Source organism: Notothenia coriiceps, unplaced genomic scaffold, assembly GCF_000735185.1.
Source record: "Notothenia coriiceps isolate Sejong01 unplaced genomic scaffold, NC01 NC01_scaffold00000339, whole genome shotgun sequence".
NCBI lineage: Eukaryota > Metazoa > Chordata > Actinopteri > Perciformes > Nototheniidae > Notothenia > Notothenia coriiceps.
The window spans coordinates 15,074,800-15,090,887 of record NW_011333040.1 but is presented as its reverse complement, the minus strand read 5'-3'; the positions used below and the strand labels follow the sequence as shown (position 1 = coordinate 15,090,887).

Below are 16,088 nucleotides of genomic sequence, written 5' to 3'. Positions count from 1 at the left end.
AAAAAAAAGTAAAAAGGGTTCCAAGTTAAAAAGAATGGGGGGACCCTTCTAAAAATTTTTGGGGTTCAGGGTGGGTGGGGGTTGTAAAAAAGGGGGCCCCACGTGGGGGGCTTTTGCCAAGAAAAAAAAAAAAAAAAACTAATGGGCCCATTTTGGGGCTTAGGGGGGGGGCCCTTTTTAAGGGGGGCCTTTTTGGGGGCCCAATTTTTTTTTAGGGGCCCCTCAGGGGGGGGGATTCCCCCCGCAAACAGGAACCCCCCCCCCCAAAATTAAGGGGGGGATTTAAAAGATTTTGTAAGCGTATTTTTTGTTAAATTTTTTTTTCCTTTTTTGGACACTCTTTTTTGAATTTTTTCCTTTTAAAAAAAAAAACAAAAATTTATAAATTTAGGTTTTAAAAGGGGAGGGGGTCAAAAAAAAGGGGAGGCCACCCCTTTGTTACGGGCCCCCCCAATTTAAAATTCCCCACAATTTTTATTGGGGGGGGCCCCTTTAATCCCCAGGGCCGGGCCTTTTCCAAATTAAGCGGCAAAATTAAAAAGGGAAAAGGGGTTAATTTTTAGGGGCCCCCCCCCCCCAATAATCCCAAAAAAAAAAAGAATGGGTCCTTGGGTTTTGTAACAATTTTTTTTTTTTCTGGGGCCTTTGTCTTTTGCAAAGCGGGGGAAAAAGGGGGGGGGCCCTTTCCCAAAAAAATCTTTTGGGGGGGGGGCCATTTTTTGGGGGGGGCCCCAAACGGGGGGGGGGGAAAGGATGAAAAAAAAAAAAAAAACCAAGGGCTCTTTGCCGGGGGTCCCCTTTTTAAAAAATCACGGGGGGAAAAATTATTAAAAAAAAAAAATAAAAAGTTCCCCAAACTTTTTTGGGAAAAAGGGGGGCTGTTTCCCCAAAAAGAAATTTTTTCCCCTTAATTTCAAAAGGAGGGGTTTTCCTGGGGCTTGATTTGCCCCCCACCCCCAAACAAAAACTTGGTTCCCCCATCTTCACCATTTGCTGTTATTTTTTTTCCCAAAACAGGAAACAGAGGGGGGGAGGTTTAACCCAATATTGGATTGGGAAAAAAAAAAAAAATTACCAACCCAAAAAAGGGGGGCAGGGGGATTTAAAAAAAAAAAAAAAAAAACCTGCCCACCAAAAAAAAAAACAAAAAAAAAACCCCCCCCAACCCCAGTTTGAAGCGGACCTGGGGGGGGAACTCCAAGTTATTTTATTTTCATTTTCAAAAAAAAAAAGGGGGGGGGGGGGGGGGGCCCCAACGCTTTGGCCCATTTTGACCTTTTTTCCCAGGGTGGGGGGAAAAAAAAAATCCCATTTTTGATCCCCACTTAAAAAAAAAAAAAAAAAAAAAAAAAAAAAAAAAAAAAAAAAGTTAAAATTATTATATTTATATATGGGTCTATAAACCCCCAGGGGGGGGGCCCAAAAATTTATTTTTTACCTAATTTTTTTTTTTTTTTTTTTTTTTACTATTTGTAAAACCGGGGGGAAAAATTTTTTAGGGTTTTTTTTACGGGGGGGTTTTTGGTTTGTGGGAAAAAGGGGAAACCCCAGGGGGGAAGTTGGGGGTAAAAAAAAAGGGCTTGAAGTTAAGGGGAAAATGCCAAATTTTTCCCCCCCCCCCAAATTTTCTCCCCAAAGGGACAAAAACTTATTTGGGGGAATTAAAAAAAAATTCCCAATTTTAAAAAAAAAAGGCCCAAACCAAAAAAAAAAGGGGAAAACAAATTTTTCTTTGTGGGGCACAAAAAACCCTTTTTAAAAAAATTTTTTTTTTTGGATTTTTTCAAAAAACCAAATAAAAAAAAAACCCCAAAAAAAACCAAGCAAAAATTAAAAAAGATTTGAAAAAAAAAAAAAAACCCCCAAAAAAAAAAAAGGCCCCTGGGATCCCCCCCAAAAACTTAGTTTTTTTTTTTGATCTTTTTAATTTTTTTTTTCTAAAAAAAAAAGGGGTTAGTGCAAAAGTCCCCCAATGGGTTTTTTTTTGCCTAATTTTTTAAAAAAAGCCTCCTGAACCTTAAAAAAAAAAACAAGGGAAAAAATTTTTTCCCCTTTTGTTTTATTTATTTACCCCCTGTAATTTTTATAAGTTTTTTAAAAAACAAGGCCTTTCAGTTGGGAAAAAGGGGGAGGGGAAAAACAAAAAAAAAAAAAAAAACCCCACTTTTTGAAAGGTTTTTTCAAATTTTGTTTTTTAAAAAATTTTTTTCCTTTTATTGGCTTTTTTCCATTCCCTTTTGGGAAAAAAAAAAAAAAAAAGCTACCCAAAAAAAATTTGTTTTTTCCAAAAAACGGGGTTTTAGGGCAGGGTTGGCAAAAAGGGTTGGGTAAGGGGGGGCTTAATGCCCTCGTAAAATGGGGCATAAAATTTTCCTTAGGTGTTTTAAAAGTTTTTGTTTTGGGGGCCTTTTTTCCCCAAAAAAAAAAGGGTAAGTTTCTTTGGCAAAAAAAAAAAAAAAAACCAAATTTTTAAAAAAAAAAAAAAATTTTTTTCCAGCTAACCATTATTGCTCCTTCCCATTTTAAACAATTAAAATTAACCATTTGGGTAAAGTTTTTCCACAAAAAAAAAGATTATTCTTAAAACAAGGGGGCCAAAAAAAAAAGAACCCCCCCCAACTGCCTGCCTTTTTTTTTTTTTATTTTTGGGTGGGGGGGAGCTTCCCTTGGGGATTGGGGGGGATAAATTTGGCTTTTTTTTTTTAAAGGAAGTTGGTGGGAAAAAAAGAGGGGTTGAAAAAAAGGCTATTTGAAAAAAAACCTTGGTTTTTTTCCCCCCCCCCCCCCAAAATTTTCCATTTGGGCCTTCCTTCGGGGGTTAACTCGCGGCCCTGTGTTTTTTTAACCACCCCATCCCCAGGGGCCTCGGGGGGGGGCTTTGGGCTTTTGGGGGGGGCAATTTTTCCCAAGCGCGCGCGGGGGCCTTTCCCCCCAAAAAAAGGGCCCCTTGAGGGGGGGCCTTTCTGGGGGGGGGGAAAAAAGGGGGGGGGTCCACATGTTAAAAAGCTTTTTAAATTGGGCCAGGGGACCGGGGGGAATTTCTTTTGCTTGCCCCAAACTTGGTTCCCAAAGGGTTTTTTGCGCTTTTAAAAAGGGAAAAAAAAAAAAAAAAAAGGAGGAGAAAGGGGAACATCTTGGGTCCCCCATTTAAAAAATGGGTGGTTGTTAAAAGGGGGGGTTTCACGGGGGTTTTTTTTTCCCCAAAAATTGTTTTTTTTTTTTGAACAGGTTGGGGTAAGGAGGGGCTTTAAAAAGAGGAAAAAAAGGGAGAGGGGGGAGGGAACAAGGACAAAAAAAAACAAAAAAGGCGGACCCCCCAAAAAAAGAAAAAAAAAAAAAGGGACCCAAGGGGGGACCAAAGGATTTTGGTTTTTGATTTTTTGATAAAAAGAAGGGGAGGCGGGGAAAGAAAGGAAGGGTCATAGAAAAGAATGCTATATAATGGAGACAGTTTGCCCAATTTTAAGCGCCAAAAAAACACATTTGGACACTGAAATTCACAATGAAACACAGAGACATAATAAAATATTTTTGTGAGGGTAAAGATGTCTGAACTCAGAAGTCTCTTCACTCAGGGTGTTTTTCCACCAGGCCCTGAGAACTGCAGCATTAAACCACTCTTAAAAAAGAATAATCTAGATGCTTCAGTATATGAACAATTACAGGTCCCATATCAAACCTGCCATTTTCTACGTAAAATCATTAGAAAAGTTAGTTTTCCAACAGTTGAGTAATTTCTTGATATTAAATAGAACCTTTTCGATGTGTTCCAGTCAGGCTTTCGTCCAAAACCACAGCACTGAGACTGGTCTTGTAAAGGTCGTCAATGACATCCACTGTAAACACAGACAAGTGGCAAACTTCAGTGTTAGTATTATTAGATCTCAGTGCTGCTGTTTGACACTGTTGACCACAACATATTACTAGATCGACTGCGAAAACTGGGGTGGACTTTCGGCAGACAGTTCTAAATGGTTTGAATCTACTTACAAGGACAGCAAAAAAGGTTGTTTCTATAGGTAGAATACACATCTAGTTGACAAATATGACTCCATCCTCGGGGCCTCTTCTCTTTAACTTTAACTACATGCGTACCCACTGGGCTCAGGATAATGAAAAACAACAAAACTAAGGTTACCATAGCTACTGCGCGGATGACACCCAAATCGTACATACCATTTTCACCAGGAACTATGCTCCAATTCAAACACTGAGTAAGTGCATTGAACACAATCCAATGATTGGATGTGTCAGAACCTTTCTCCAATTAAACAAAGACCAAAACTGAGGTACATGGTTTTTGGAGCCAAGGCAGAACGTATAAAAGTTAGCGCTGAGCTTCAGTCTGCAATGTTCAAAACAACAGATAAAGCCAGAATCTAGGTGTAGTCATGGACTCTGACCTGAGTTGCAACCGTCCCATTAAACGGTTACTAAATCAGCTTAACTATCACCTAAAGAACATATCTAGGATTAAAAGACTAATCTCCCAGCAGGTTTGGAAAATGCTTTTATCTTCAGTAGACTCGACTACTGCAATGGTGTCTTCACAGGTCTCACTAAAAAATCTATCAGAAAGCTGCAGGCTGATTCACAGAACGCCGCTGCTCGAGTCCTCACTAACACTAAGAAAGTGGATCACATCACTCCTGTTCTGAAGTCCTTACACTGGCTTCCTGTGTGTCAAAGAATAGATTTCAAAATACTGCTGCTGGTTTATAAAGCATTGAATGGTTTAGGCCCAAAATACATTTCTGACCTCCTGCTAAATTATGAACCATCCAGAACTCTCAGGTCTTCAGGGACTGGTCAGCTTTCTGTCCCCAGAGTCAGAAATAAACATGGAGAAGCAGCGTTTAGTTATTATGCTCCAAATATCTGGAACAAACTACCAGAAAACTGCAGGTCCGTTGCAACTCTTACTATTTTTACATCCAGGCTGAAGACTTTTATTTTTGCCGCTGCTTTTAATTGATATATTCATATCTTAAACTGCTCTGTAACTTTTATTAATGTTTATTATATTATCTTTGCTTTGCTTTTAAATGCCATTTTCTTAATGTCTTTCATTTTTGTAACGCACATTGAGACCCCATTTACACGCAAACGAACCGAATACGATATCAAAAAAGTATTTGTTCACACGAGACCGCTCGGGAGCGCTGGAGACGCTGTAGTACATATGCCGGGTCTGTAAGTGGCGCTGTACTTTCGACACAAAATACACCAAAAGCAGCGAAAAAGACCCCGGAGCGTGGTTGCCATGGTTGCCCTTCTGTTTATGCTCCGCGGTCGATTTAGCAACATGTAGTTCATGTAATTCTCCATGTCCACTTGTTGCTGATGGTTGTGGTAGAGGAGCTGTAGATTTTGCACTAACATCTGTAGCATGGTCGGTAGCAGTAGCAGTAGTTGGACTCCGGTACTGCTCATTACTCACGAGACGTTGTAAAAAAAAAAATGAGTGGGGGCGAACCACTCCGCCAACGCCACAGTCACCCCCGTCGTGCGGGCCGGATCAGAATGTCTGGCGGGCCGAATGTGGCCCGCGGGCCACCAGTTGATGGTCACTGGTATAGGGCGTACACACGGAGCCGTTTGGCCCCCCAGAGCGTTCCGTTTGCAGATCTGTCCACCTTGGGACCCGTTATCGTTTGCGGGGTCCGTTTCCGCGTTTCCGTTACGGCCTCGTGTGAACGAACGGGCTAAACGAAAGAGAAAAGTAGCGGATACAACCGTTTGCGTTCTCGTGTAAACAGCACATAAATTACCTTGTGTTGAAAGGTGCTAAACTTACCTTGAACACATGCCACAGGTCCAAATGCAGGGACTCAAAGCTTCAAGAGTAAAGCGATTTGAAAGAGTAAATCCGGGAGATATAAACTTGGAGGGGGGGGATGAAGGGGTCATGAGAAGGTCAAAGGACGGAAACAGAGTCTGAAAAAAAGCTGAAATTATACTCTCTGGCTAGAGCTTGGGCTGTGGAGAAAGCATTGCAATAGGTTTAAAGACAGAAATGTAGAAAAGTTATGGCTGGAGTCTGCTTGGGTGGCCTGGAGAATAGGAAGTCTGGAGCATTTATTTAATATTAATTGACATCCAACAGGACTATCCCTCCATGTCTGTCTGTTCAACTGTAACTCTGGCAGTCTGGCTGGTCAGCTTGAAGGGAGAACCACTACTGAGCCGGAAACCAGAAAATCAATTTGCCAGGCTGTGACGCAAAAGCAAAAGATCAGGATCAAAGAGGAGGAAAAAGAGAGAGAAACAGAATGTGAGATTTAAAGTCAGAAAGACACATATAGAAAAATAAAAATGGGAAAAGAGAGGGAGACAAACAATCAGTTAGAGACGGGTTAAGGAAAAATAGGAAAGGAGATGGGTGATTTAGAAAAGAAGTCGGTGAGACAAAGTTGCACACAGGATGGAGAAAATGCAATGTGGGAGAGTGCAAAAAGGGGAGGGATAAGGAGGCCTGGTAACAAGGGGGTAAGGAAATCAGGTACAAAAGAACTATAGTGAAGGGAGAACAGAAGTGAGTATCAGGAACGTTTTAGTGAACACAATCCACAAGTAAATCCACATGGTAAGAGTTTAAGCTTTTACATCCTCAAATGCAAATATACTGGTTATAAATGTATTGGATATCCACAAACTGCCCTTACAGGAAAAAAACTAGAGGGATTTGCATGAAATCACATGGTCAAGAAAGCAGTGTGGGTGTGTTTGTACCCAATTAATCAAGGATTTTGTGTTAAGAGTATTCCGCTGTGGAAAATGTTAATCCTTGGTAAAATTCATAAATACTGGCAATGCATTTTGTTAAGAAGAGAAGTAAGAAGAGTTTTAAAAGTTATCTCGGTTAAGATCTTTAAACCAGCATTATTACATGGCTTAGTTGAATACTCTATTCTGATTGGTCAATTCAGAACACGTGACACGTTGTTAATCCAGTAGTACAGACCGCTGTCAAGGACTTATTGACCGTTGTTAAGGAAGCTCAAATCTGCAGAAAGAAGTCCGGTCGATTTAACTGTATACAGTTTGGCCGAAAAGCAAACTGCATGCAGTTTGCTTTTCAAACTGTTTGCTTGTCTTTAGTTTTCTGTTGTCTCCTGTCTGAGAGCAACATGGAGGATTTTAATATAAATTTTAATATATTTGGAGAGCACAGTAATTTGGATGAATGGTTAGTGGCTGATGAGTCCCCAGCGAAGAAAAGAAAAAGACAAGAGGGACAACAGCGGAGAAGTAACGGGGCAGAAACCCTCAACACGGAGCTGCGGTCCTTTTTACGCAGCGGTCCAGACATCAAATGGCAAAACATAATCAGTTGCCAGTTACTTTGGCATTAGGGCAGGGATATCTAGATACTTTCCAAGGTTTGACATAATGAAATGTGCTACTTTTAAAGCAAGCAACGATGTTTTCAAATCTGTAATCCAAAAGCAAAAAAAGCAAACGCTATTGAAGCAGTTCCTGCCGTTGCTACGTAGTTCAAACGGTAACAACGGACTATTTTTCTTTGCGGATGCATGTCATTTTAAATCAATAAAACAATTTTTAAATCAATAATACTATTTTTTAAATCAATAATACTATTTTTTAAATAAATAAAAACATTTTCTAAATCAATAAAAGCATTTAAATTAATATTGGGAGTCATGTCGTTACTTTGTTGAATGTGGCCTTCCCTTGCGTCGGGCTCCTGATCATCCTGTCGGGTGTTCTTTTACCCATCATGACCGCCTCGTTGCACATTATCCCTTACTTACATTGCAGATCTTTTTGCTTATGCACATGCAAAAACAAAATAACAAAAATAATACTTTCGAAACATAGTACATAGCACTCACCAAAGTATTAGATAAAGAAGAGCAAGTTATGATTTAAAAATACATCTTTAACTGTTCACTCACACATATGAGCCAGACCTGTATATCACCTGATAGTTGATCTAATTTGGTAGATAATAGTTAATGTTTTTTTATGATTTGAACTGACTCATTTCTTGATGACTGTCCCAGTCAGCATATTCATGTGCCAAATTGAAGAATATGAATAAACCCCTTACCATGGACAGTTTAGGCTGTTTCTGTAGCCTTGGGTTTTCCTGCAGGAAAACAACATTTTCTTTCCACTGTAAATGTTCATTATTCCTCAGAGAGGAAGACCATTGACTGAGCTGGACTTTGCGCAGGGGATCGTGTGAGCGCTCATATGTTGTGTGTCTGTGTCTGTGTGTGTGTGTGTGTGTGTGTGTGTGTGTGTGTGTGTGTGTGTGTGTGTGTGTGTGTGTGTGTGTGTGTGTGGGGATCACAGGTGTTTCACAATGTATTTGTAAGTAAGTACACATTCCAGAGGCTGGCATATATATCTTTATGGACTACAATTGAACTTCACATGACATATTATTTATATTCACCGTTTTGTGTATTGCCTTGAAGTGCTGTGTATTACCTTTAAGGGTAAGACCTCCTTGTTAATAGAGAAAAAGGAGGCCATAGCTTTCGTCCAGGAAGCGAGCCCGGCCACATTGCCACACACCCTCTTGGCTGTTTCAATATTGTAGTCGGGCAAGTCAAAATAAGGCAGCAGCAGCTCCACCATTTCCTCATTAATGGAGTCTTTGGTGAATTGCTGCAAGGCAGAGGGAAAGAGAAGTGGTGATAATGGTGGTGGGATTAAGAGGGAAACAACAAAAATAACTTTTTTAGTCAACAACACATGTTACTTATAAACAAAACACTGTAGAACTGGCTGTACTTACAAAAATAATGAATGTAAAGGTATATGAGAAAAGAAGGAGAAAATGCTTATTGTAGCAGTGGTTATTGAGTATAATAAGGGGAGCACACAATAAAGATGTAGAGGACATGAGACGATCAATTACACAGACAAAAAAAAATAGATAGAGAAAGAGATAATTAAGAAAATGACAAGGCAGAGCAATTCAAATACAAAAATGAAAGAGAGTACAATGTAAGTGAGTATAAAAGGTATACAATAAAAGTATTAGTTGAGCAGCAGTACTAGTATTATCTCAAAGAAGAACAGGATATCATTTAAGAGTCCATACAAATTATCTTTTTACATATATAGTCAGCGCCAGAATTGGGGGGGCGCTTCGCTGGTAGCTCTGGAATGCAAAAAAAACATTTTTCTCATCCTAATTTTCGGCCTTGATGTAATAACATTTATAATTAAGTAAAGGTAACACCGTTTTCACCCCGGTTACACGTTTCATTTGCCCTGTACGATGGGTGCTGTAAGTGATGAAAGTGGGATGTTGGCTTATCAGGCGCCCGCAGCTCACAGCCAAAGTGCGAGCGAGCGTCCAAGAGAGAGAGGGTGCACCGGTACCGGGGATTGTTGTTAGTATCTGGTGCTAGCTGCGCTAACGGATATAACAAGATGTTTCTACAACAAAGGTGTAGGGAGAGTCCTCTCCTGTCAGACTGAGAGTCTCTATGAGGTAAAGGACTCTCTGAGTGACAGTTAACTTTAGTCTAAGTTATCTCAGTGGGTCTTAAAAGTTTTGATCACAATGAATGTAAACAAATATTTCCAAGGCATACCTTTATAATAATTAGGAGAAATAATAGCGCCAGCTAAAATCATGCCTAGGGGAGCAAATTGGTCAGAACCGGCCCTGTATATATTGACCCACCAATGTTAAAACATTTAACATAGTAAAAGTTCAGAAATACCTCACATTTGGCAGCATCTACAACTTAATTAACTCTGAACATCTGATAGTGAGGGTACCTGCAGACTCCCCAAGAAGTTTCCAGCTGTCATGAGCTTTAGGGACTCCTGCCAAGACGGCGTGTTGCAGTTCTTCTCTGGATCGATCTTCACTGGGTTGACTCGCCTCTGGAAAAGCAGCAGCACGCAGTCCATGATCCGCATGATGAGGTGGGGGGGGCGACCAAGTGTTCGTACAGTGGCAATGTCTGATGGCTTGATTGTCTGAGTGCACAGAGAAAATACATGTTTACTGGGCAAACATATGGTATTTTCATAGGATATTCTATAAGGGGAGATAACAATGCGATGAGATCAAAGAATAGAATAATTTGCTTTTCATGACATCCTTTACAAGGCTGCAGTTTAAAAACATACAACGAAGGAAGTGTACAGAGAGAAATAAGACTGGCATGTTGATGATGATGATAGATAGAGGGAAATGAAGACAGTAAGTATAAAATCCAACAGTTCTGCAGAGGAGGACAGCGCATTACTTCAAGTGACTGAAGAAAATGAGAGCGGCAGCAGGAGAGTGAAGAAAATGTTTGGCTGCTTCATGGGCCCCCTCTGCCTGCTCGTCTCATCTCTTTTCCTTTTCGCACTGCTCTCTCCTTCCAGCTCCATTTGCTCTCAGATGTTTACTCGAGCTATTTATAGTATGAATCTCCAACCAAAAAGTCAGCAATAAACAGTCTAGTTTCTACTTGCCCTTCACCAAACTAATTTTCTCTTCTCACCTCTCCAGTGCTTTTATCGAAATGTTTCAATAAGGTCCCTTTAAATCAGCTTAATAAAATCCTAGGTACTCAGGATTGGCTGCAGTCTTTGTCTTGAATGAATTTGTTTTGGCAAATATTTGTCTTTTATTTGTATCTATGAAAATGCATTGTTATATGGTTGTGCTGATTAAGATAAAAGTAAAAAAAGTTAGTTTTTAAAGGAGAACTTAAAGTTGAAATACTTACACCGTCTCTGCATAGACCAGCTGTCATCCACACTAATCAACTATGATGCACTAATAACTATTTGTACTCTGTCTTTTTAACTTCATATCAACAATCAAGCCTGTTAACTTGAAAGTGACCTTAAGGAGTCTCATGTTACTTTGTGGTGTGAATGGCCCACTGAGGTTCTTAATAAATGTGTCAATCTCCTAACCTCAACCACTAGAAGCCTCTTGAATGAGTGTCAAAACTCACGTCCAGTTGTGTCCACAAAGAGCTCTAATTAAAACCCTCTATAGCACTTATACATGATTATCAATTCCAGACGGACTGCCTGAGGTTTGCCAGCTTGGAAATACAAGGTTTATATCCACAGCAGCAAGAAGGAAATTCTAATCAGGGACCTGCCATGGGAGATCTGTATGCAACCCTCTACCCAGGAGGACAGCTTTAATTACATCGCAGCTCCAGGCCCCAGAGCACAGAGCTAACTTTAGACACACCCGCTGTTGTGTGCGTGCACACACACACACACACACACACACACACACACACACACACACACACACACACACACACACACACACACACACACACACACACACACACACACACACACACGTCAGACTCTCTTTTAGGGGAAATAGTTAACAGGGGAAGCAGAGAACATCATGAGGAGTGGCACTACAGGACATAGGAAATGGAGGATCTAGGATCTAATTACGGTAGTATTAACTATCCTGACGATATGGCTCATATGCAGAATTACAGAACATGTCCTAATGAAAATTATTACTTTCTTATGTATTTCTTTTGATTGATGACATTTCCAGTGGAGCACTTTTTAGATGTAGTTATAGTTAATATTTATATCTCCCCAATATTAAAGTGTCGTTATATATTGATTTTAGGATCTGGACTTTTTATCGTGCATCTGTCATAAGTCAAATCAACTTTAATCACAAATGTTAAAAAGTGATGGACGCTGATAAAAAATTTTTGTATGGAATGAGAATAAAATCTGAATAGAAAACTATGGAAAGTTGTGCATTATCAAATCCCCAAATTTCAAATAAAGTTGAAAGGCAGTGACCAACAGTGTTTTAATTTGCTTCTTAAAGTTATCAATGTGGGATAATGTTGAATCTATTTGATGCCCATACCTGCAATGCAGCCTCTGCTTCCTGCAGAGCCGGCCGGGCAGATTCCAGTTTCTCCTCTGCGATGGCCTTGTCAGCTGAGATGCTGTCTACAATGGCCTGGGCCTTGTCCTTCACTTTCTGCACCTCCACCTTCACTCGCTCTGCGGCCTGGGCTTTTACTGTCACTTCCTTCAATACCTGGGTGAATGAACAAGAAATTAATTTCATTTAAAAAATCTGGTCATATCATGTTTATTTTGTTATCAGTCATATCTTATCCCGGTTGAGCATGTTTAATACAGTAAAGTAAAACACATATTCTGAGGCACGTAAATGCACTGCTGTGTGCACACCACCCTGCATATACACCTTGGCAAAAATATGAAAGACCAATATAGCAAGTATTTATATCAAGGAAACGCACACAGACATACTCACACAGTCACGGACAGTTTGACCTTCACTGCTGTTTCATGCCTGAAACCTACCATATCAGCTTTGTCATTGGCAACCTGTAGCTCCTTTTCTTTCACCTCCAGCTCCTTGCTGAGTGCTGCTACAGACTCTGATGCCTCCTTCAGCTTCTGGAGACCGGTGTTCATCCTAAAACAGGAAAATACCAATCCCAGCATTTATCTTGGACCTTGACTATTATGTGCCTGACTATGTGAGAGGCATCTGCACATCTACATTTATAAGATAATGTTTGTTGTAAAACCTTTAATATGAACAACATGACATCCCATCAGGCATTGCACAAACAATCGTTTTTTAATGGCTTGGGTGACACTGCTCGGGAGGGAAGGGTGGGGGGTCTGGGCTCATTTGCACCCTTTAAGTGTATCTGTTTATTTTTATTATATATACTATTTTGTATGTTCTTTCCCACTATGACTTTGTATGTCATTAAGTATGGTATTCCTGTCATGCTATGTTTTTTCTTTATTATTTCTTGTTGGCTGTTCTGTTTGTTTTCTATGTTGAAAAAGAGAAACATGATTTCCACCCCAAAGAAGTCTGCTTGAAACATGACATCCCATCAGTATGTGTCCACTGGGCAACAGAGGCCTGTACTACGAAGCCGGATTTTCGCTTAGTGAGCTAACTTCAGGGAAAACTCAGGGTTTCCGGTCCTACGGCGCTGGTTCTCTTCTTACCGGGGCAGATCTCCATGGTAACTTATGCTGAACGGCAAACCTAGGGGGTATACTACGAAGCAGGATTTTCGTTTAGCAAGATAACTTCTGGGGTTTCCGGTCCTACGAAGCTGATTCACGTTTTAGCGGGCTAGATAACTTATTCTGAACGGCTAGCCTGCGCCGGAGCAGGATAGGTTCCAGGATAAGAGATCAACTCAGTGAAAGCACCGCCTGCTGACCAATCAGAGCTCAGTGTGCAGAGTTTAAAGCGATCGAGTCATATTACAGGATAAGGAAAAAACTGCCTTTGCAGAAAAGACGGCCGGAAAAATCAACTGACTGTGAACGTGAAGATTAATAGAATATCACCTCCCATCTTCAGAGCAATTTGACTATTATAACATTAGCGTTAAGAAAGCTTACTTAAATATCTGCCACAACATAAGTAACCGGATCAAAGTAACATTACATACAGTCAGCGGCACTGCGTAGACATCGATGTGTCCCATTATCATTCATATCACATCATAATGTATCATATATTTCCTTATCTGTGTCAGCTTCTTGAGCAGTATCTGGCCGTGCAACACTCACAGTGTCACATACAGTATGCAAAAGTATTATTTTAAGCAACACATTAAGTTGACGAAACACTTGAGTCAAATATAATTAAAGTCATATCCACTCGTGTCTTAGACGGGGGAGTGATATCATGAACCTGTTAATGTAGCATTTCAAACACTTTTTCTTTACCAGCTGTATTCACCTTGCAGGTGCAACTATGTTGCTTTTATCCTGGGTAAAGTGTTTAAGTCATGGATGTTTAAAGTTTAACGTCTTCATATTTGTCTAATATTATAGTTCACTTTTCATTCAGGAAGTATGATGCTGCGCTGTCAATGTTTGTGATTGGTCAAATGTTGCTAACCCCGCCCTTTTCATGTGAACGCGCACTCAGCCGGACAGAGAAACCCTGGCTTGAGTTACCGAGTTGATAACCAGCATCGTAGGACCGCTTAGCGAGATCGAGTTTGTTTTGGGTTAGGTAAGCCGGGTAACTCAATCCAGTATGTTGAACTGGATTCGTAGTACAGGCCTACGTAGTCGAATGACTACGTACCTTCAACGTCAGCCAATTTATCGTTGAATGCTCAGGGATAGCTAATAAGTAGGAATGTATTCACGGAGGGAAAAATGTAGCACAAATTTCATTTTGCTTTTATGAAACCTGTGATATTTTAACGCCTGTGCCTTTAACAACAGCTTGCAAATTGATCCTTCATTGTCAGTGTCATTAAAGAGTCGATAACTTTTGAAAAAGATTGGGTTCAATCTGTGACACCCTTGTTTTAAAATATACAGGTGTAAACATGTTATTTCTCAGAAAGTGCACTAATTATGGCTAATTATTGATGCCTCACTCATCACGTGCCACCTATTGTCGCAAAGAGGAAGACTCTCAGATTCTACAACTTCATCAAAATCAAGTATTTTACAAACCAACCCACATTATTATTGTATATTAACAAATATCTAAGATAATCATGTTAGTTTGTTTACCTGTTGGCCAGGGTCTGGACTTCAGACCTCTTCTCCTTATAGATGGCTTTGTAGCCCTGAATGAAGGACAGGTAGGACTTCGGTGTCACATGGGTGGAGCGTCGGTATCTAGAATTTAATTAGATTAAAAAAGGATATTTCATGTCATAATAAAATACAGGAGAATCATTTCAAAATGTGTCCTTATCCTCAAATTTGCATTTAGATAAAGAGGTTTAAGAAAATGTTGTACCTCTGGAAGTAGTCCACACACTTCTCTGCCACACCATCCTGGAAGGAGCCCATACACTGGACTACCTCACCTTTAACTTGGGTTGAGCAGTCAATGTCATATAATGACAGGAAGTGTTCAGACACTGTAGTACAGAAATATGGATGAGGAATCATCAGAAAAAGCTGAATTAGGAGGAAAATACAGAAAGTGGACTGCAAAATTTGGTAACTGAAACCTGATCGGCAAATGTAAAATAAATAGAACAGGTTAATATACTGGTCGATACTGCAAAATGCTTTAAGAAATTGCAATTGATGGTTTTCCAAGCAGGAAAGACAGTGTAATTGCAATGGATATTATAGATTACTCGTGACATATTTCACAACACCATTGTTATTCTTCTGACTGATTTAGGAAAATATGGATTGCAGTCAGAAAAATAAATTGGGAAATGAGCTGCACAAAATGAGGGGCGTTAAGAATTTTTAAATTGGTATGTATATGAAAGTAATAACATTCCAAACTAGTTTCAGTATGCATTTCTAAGCAGCAGAAGTAAATACAATTATATTAGACAAGTTATACTGTGTATGAGGTAATGTTAGCAGTGAATCCCAACAGCATGGCTGCAGTTGTCCAACAAAGACTTCCCTCCTGACTTTCATTAATAAGAAAGCAGAAGGGCACACTGAAAAGCTTATTAAGTAATACATGAGCTTTTTTTTAGACCAAATAGAAAAATAACAAGGATAAATGGACAGGGATATATAAATATTGTCTAACAATAGCCCGGGAAAGCTACCTGCAACAAGAGCATCCTTTGGCCACCTGCTGAACCAGTCCATGGTGCACCCAGATATCAAGGCAGGGAACTTTAACGCCCGGTTGCGGAATTTTTCCCCAACGGGCGAGAAGCACAGAACAACGTGGAGGTTGTGTCGGACTCGTGACATGAAGTACTCGTAAAGGTTTTCGTTGGTCGGTGGTCGCCTCGGAAACTCCCGCTTCATAACAGGGATAAGATCACTGAGAATCTCATCAATCTCATCACGAGCGAATAGATTGGACACCTGAGGATAGAAAATATATCCATACAATGATGCCCATTAACATGATTTATTTTCTATTTCTATTATACTGGTTTGTTTGCGTTTGGTATCTGGTTTAGGTGAAAATAATTTAGTAAACGTTTTTTGTGATTTTTTATTAAAACAAGATCTTAAACATACGTTTAAATCTTTAAAAAAATAATTGATGTCTCCTTTTTCTGTAACATTTGCTTTGTAAGAAGTAATTGTGGTAATGGTAAGTTTGAATATGGAGATTCAGATCACCAAAA

General features: G+C 39.8%; 1 protein-coding gene across 1 annotated transcript; it reads right to left on the bottom strand.

Moving 5' to 3' along the window:
- Positions 1–5,967: 5,967 nt before the first annotated feature.
- Positions 5,968–15,815, bottom strand: LOC104951448 (dynein heavy chain 5, axonemal-like). Its single transcript, XM_010778102.1, has 8 exons — positions 15,552–15,815; positions 14,768–14,891; positions 14,536–14,643; positions 12,325–12,439; positions 11,858–12,034; positions 9,769–9,972; positions 8,461–8,640; positions 5,968–5,979 (listed from the first exon to the last, which is right to left on the bottom strand). The coding sequence occupies exons 1-8, from the start codon at positions 15,757–15,759 to the stop codon at positions 5,968–5,970; spliced, it is 1,128 nt and encodes a 375-aa protein (XP_010776404.1). The 5' UTR covers positions 15,760–15,815.
- Between the last annotated feature and the right edge of the window lie 273 nt (positions 15,816–16,088).

Coding starts and splice junctions, on each gene's coding strand:
- LOC104951448 (XM_010778102.1), bottom strand. CDS start 15,759: ATGAAGCGGGAGTTTCCGAGGCGACCACCGACCAACGAAAACCTTTAC. Junction 12,035..12,324: donor CCAATGACAAAGCTGATATG/GTAGGTTTCAGG, acceptor TCATTCACCCAG/GTATTGAAGGAAGTGACAGT. Junction 8,641..9,768: donor ACTTCTTGGGGAGTCTGCAG/GTACCCTCACTA, acceptor TCTGCCTTGCAG/CAATTCACCAAAGACTCCAT.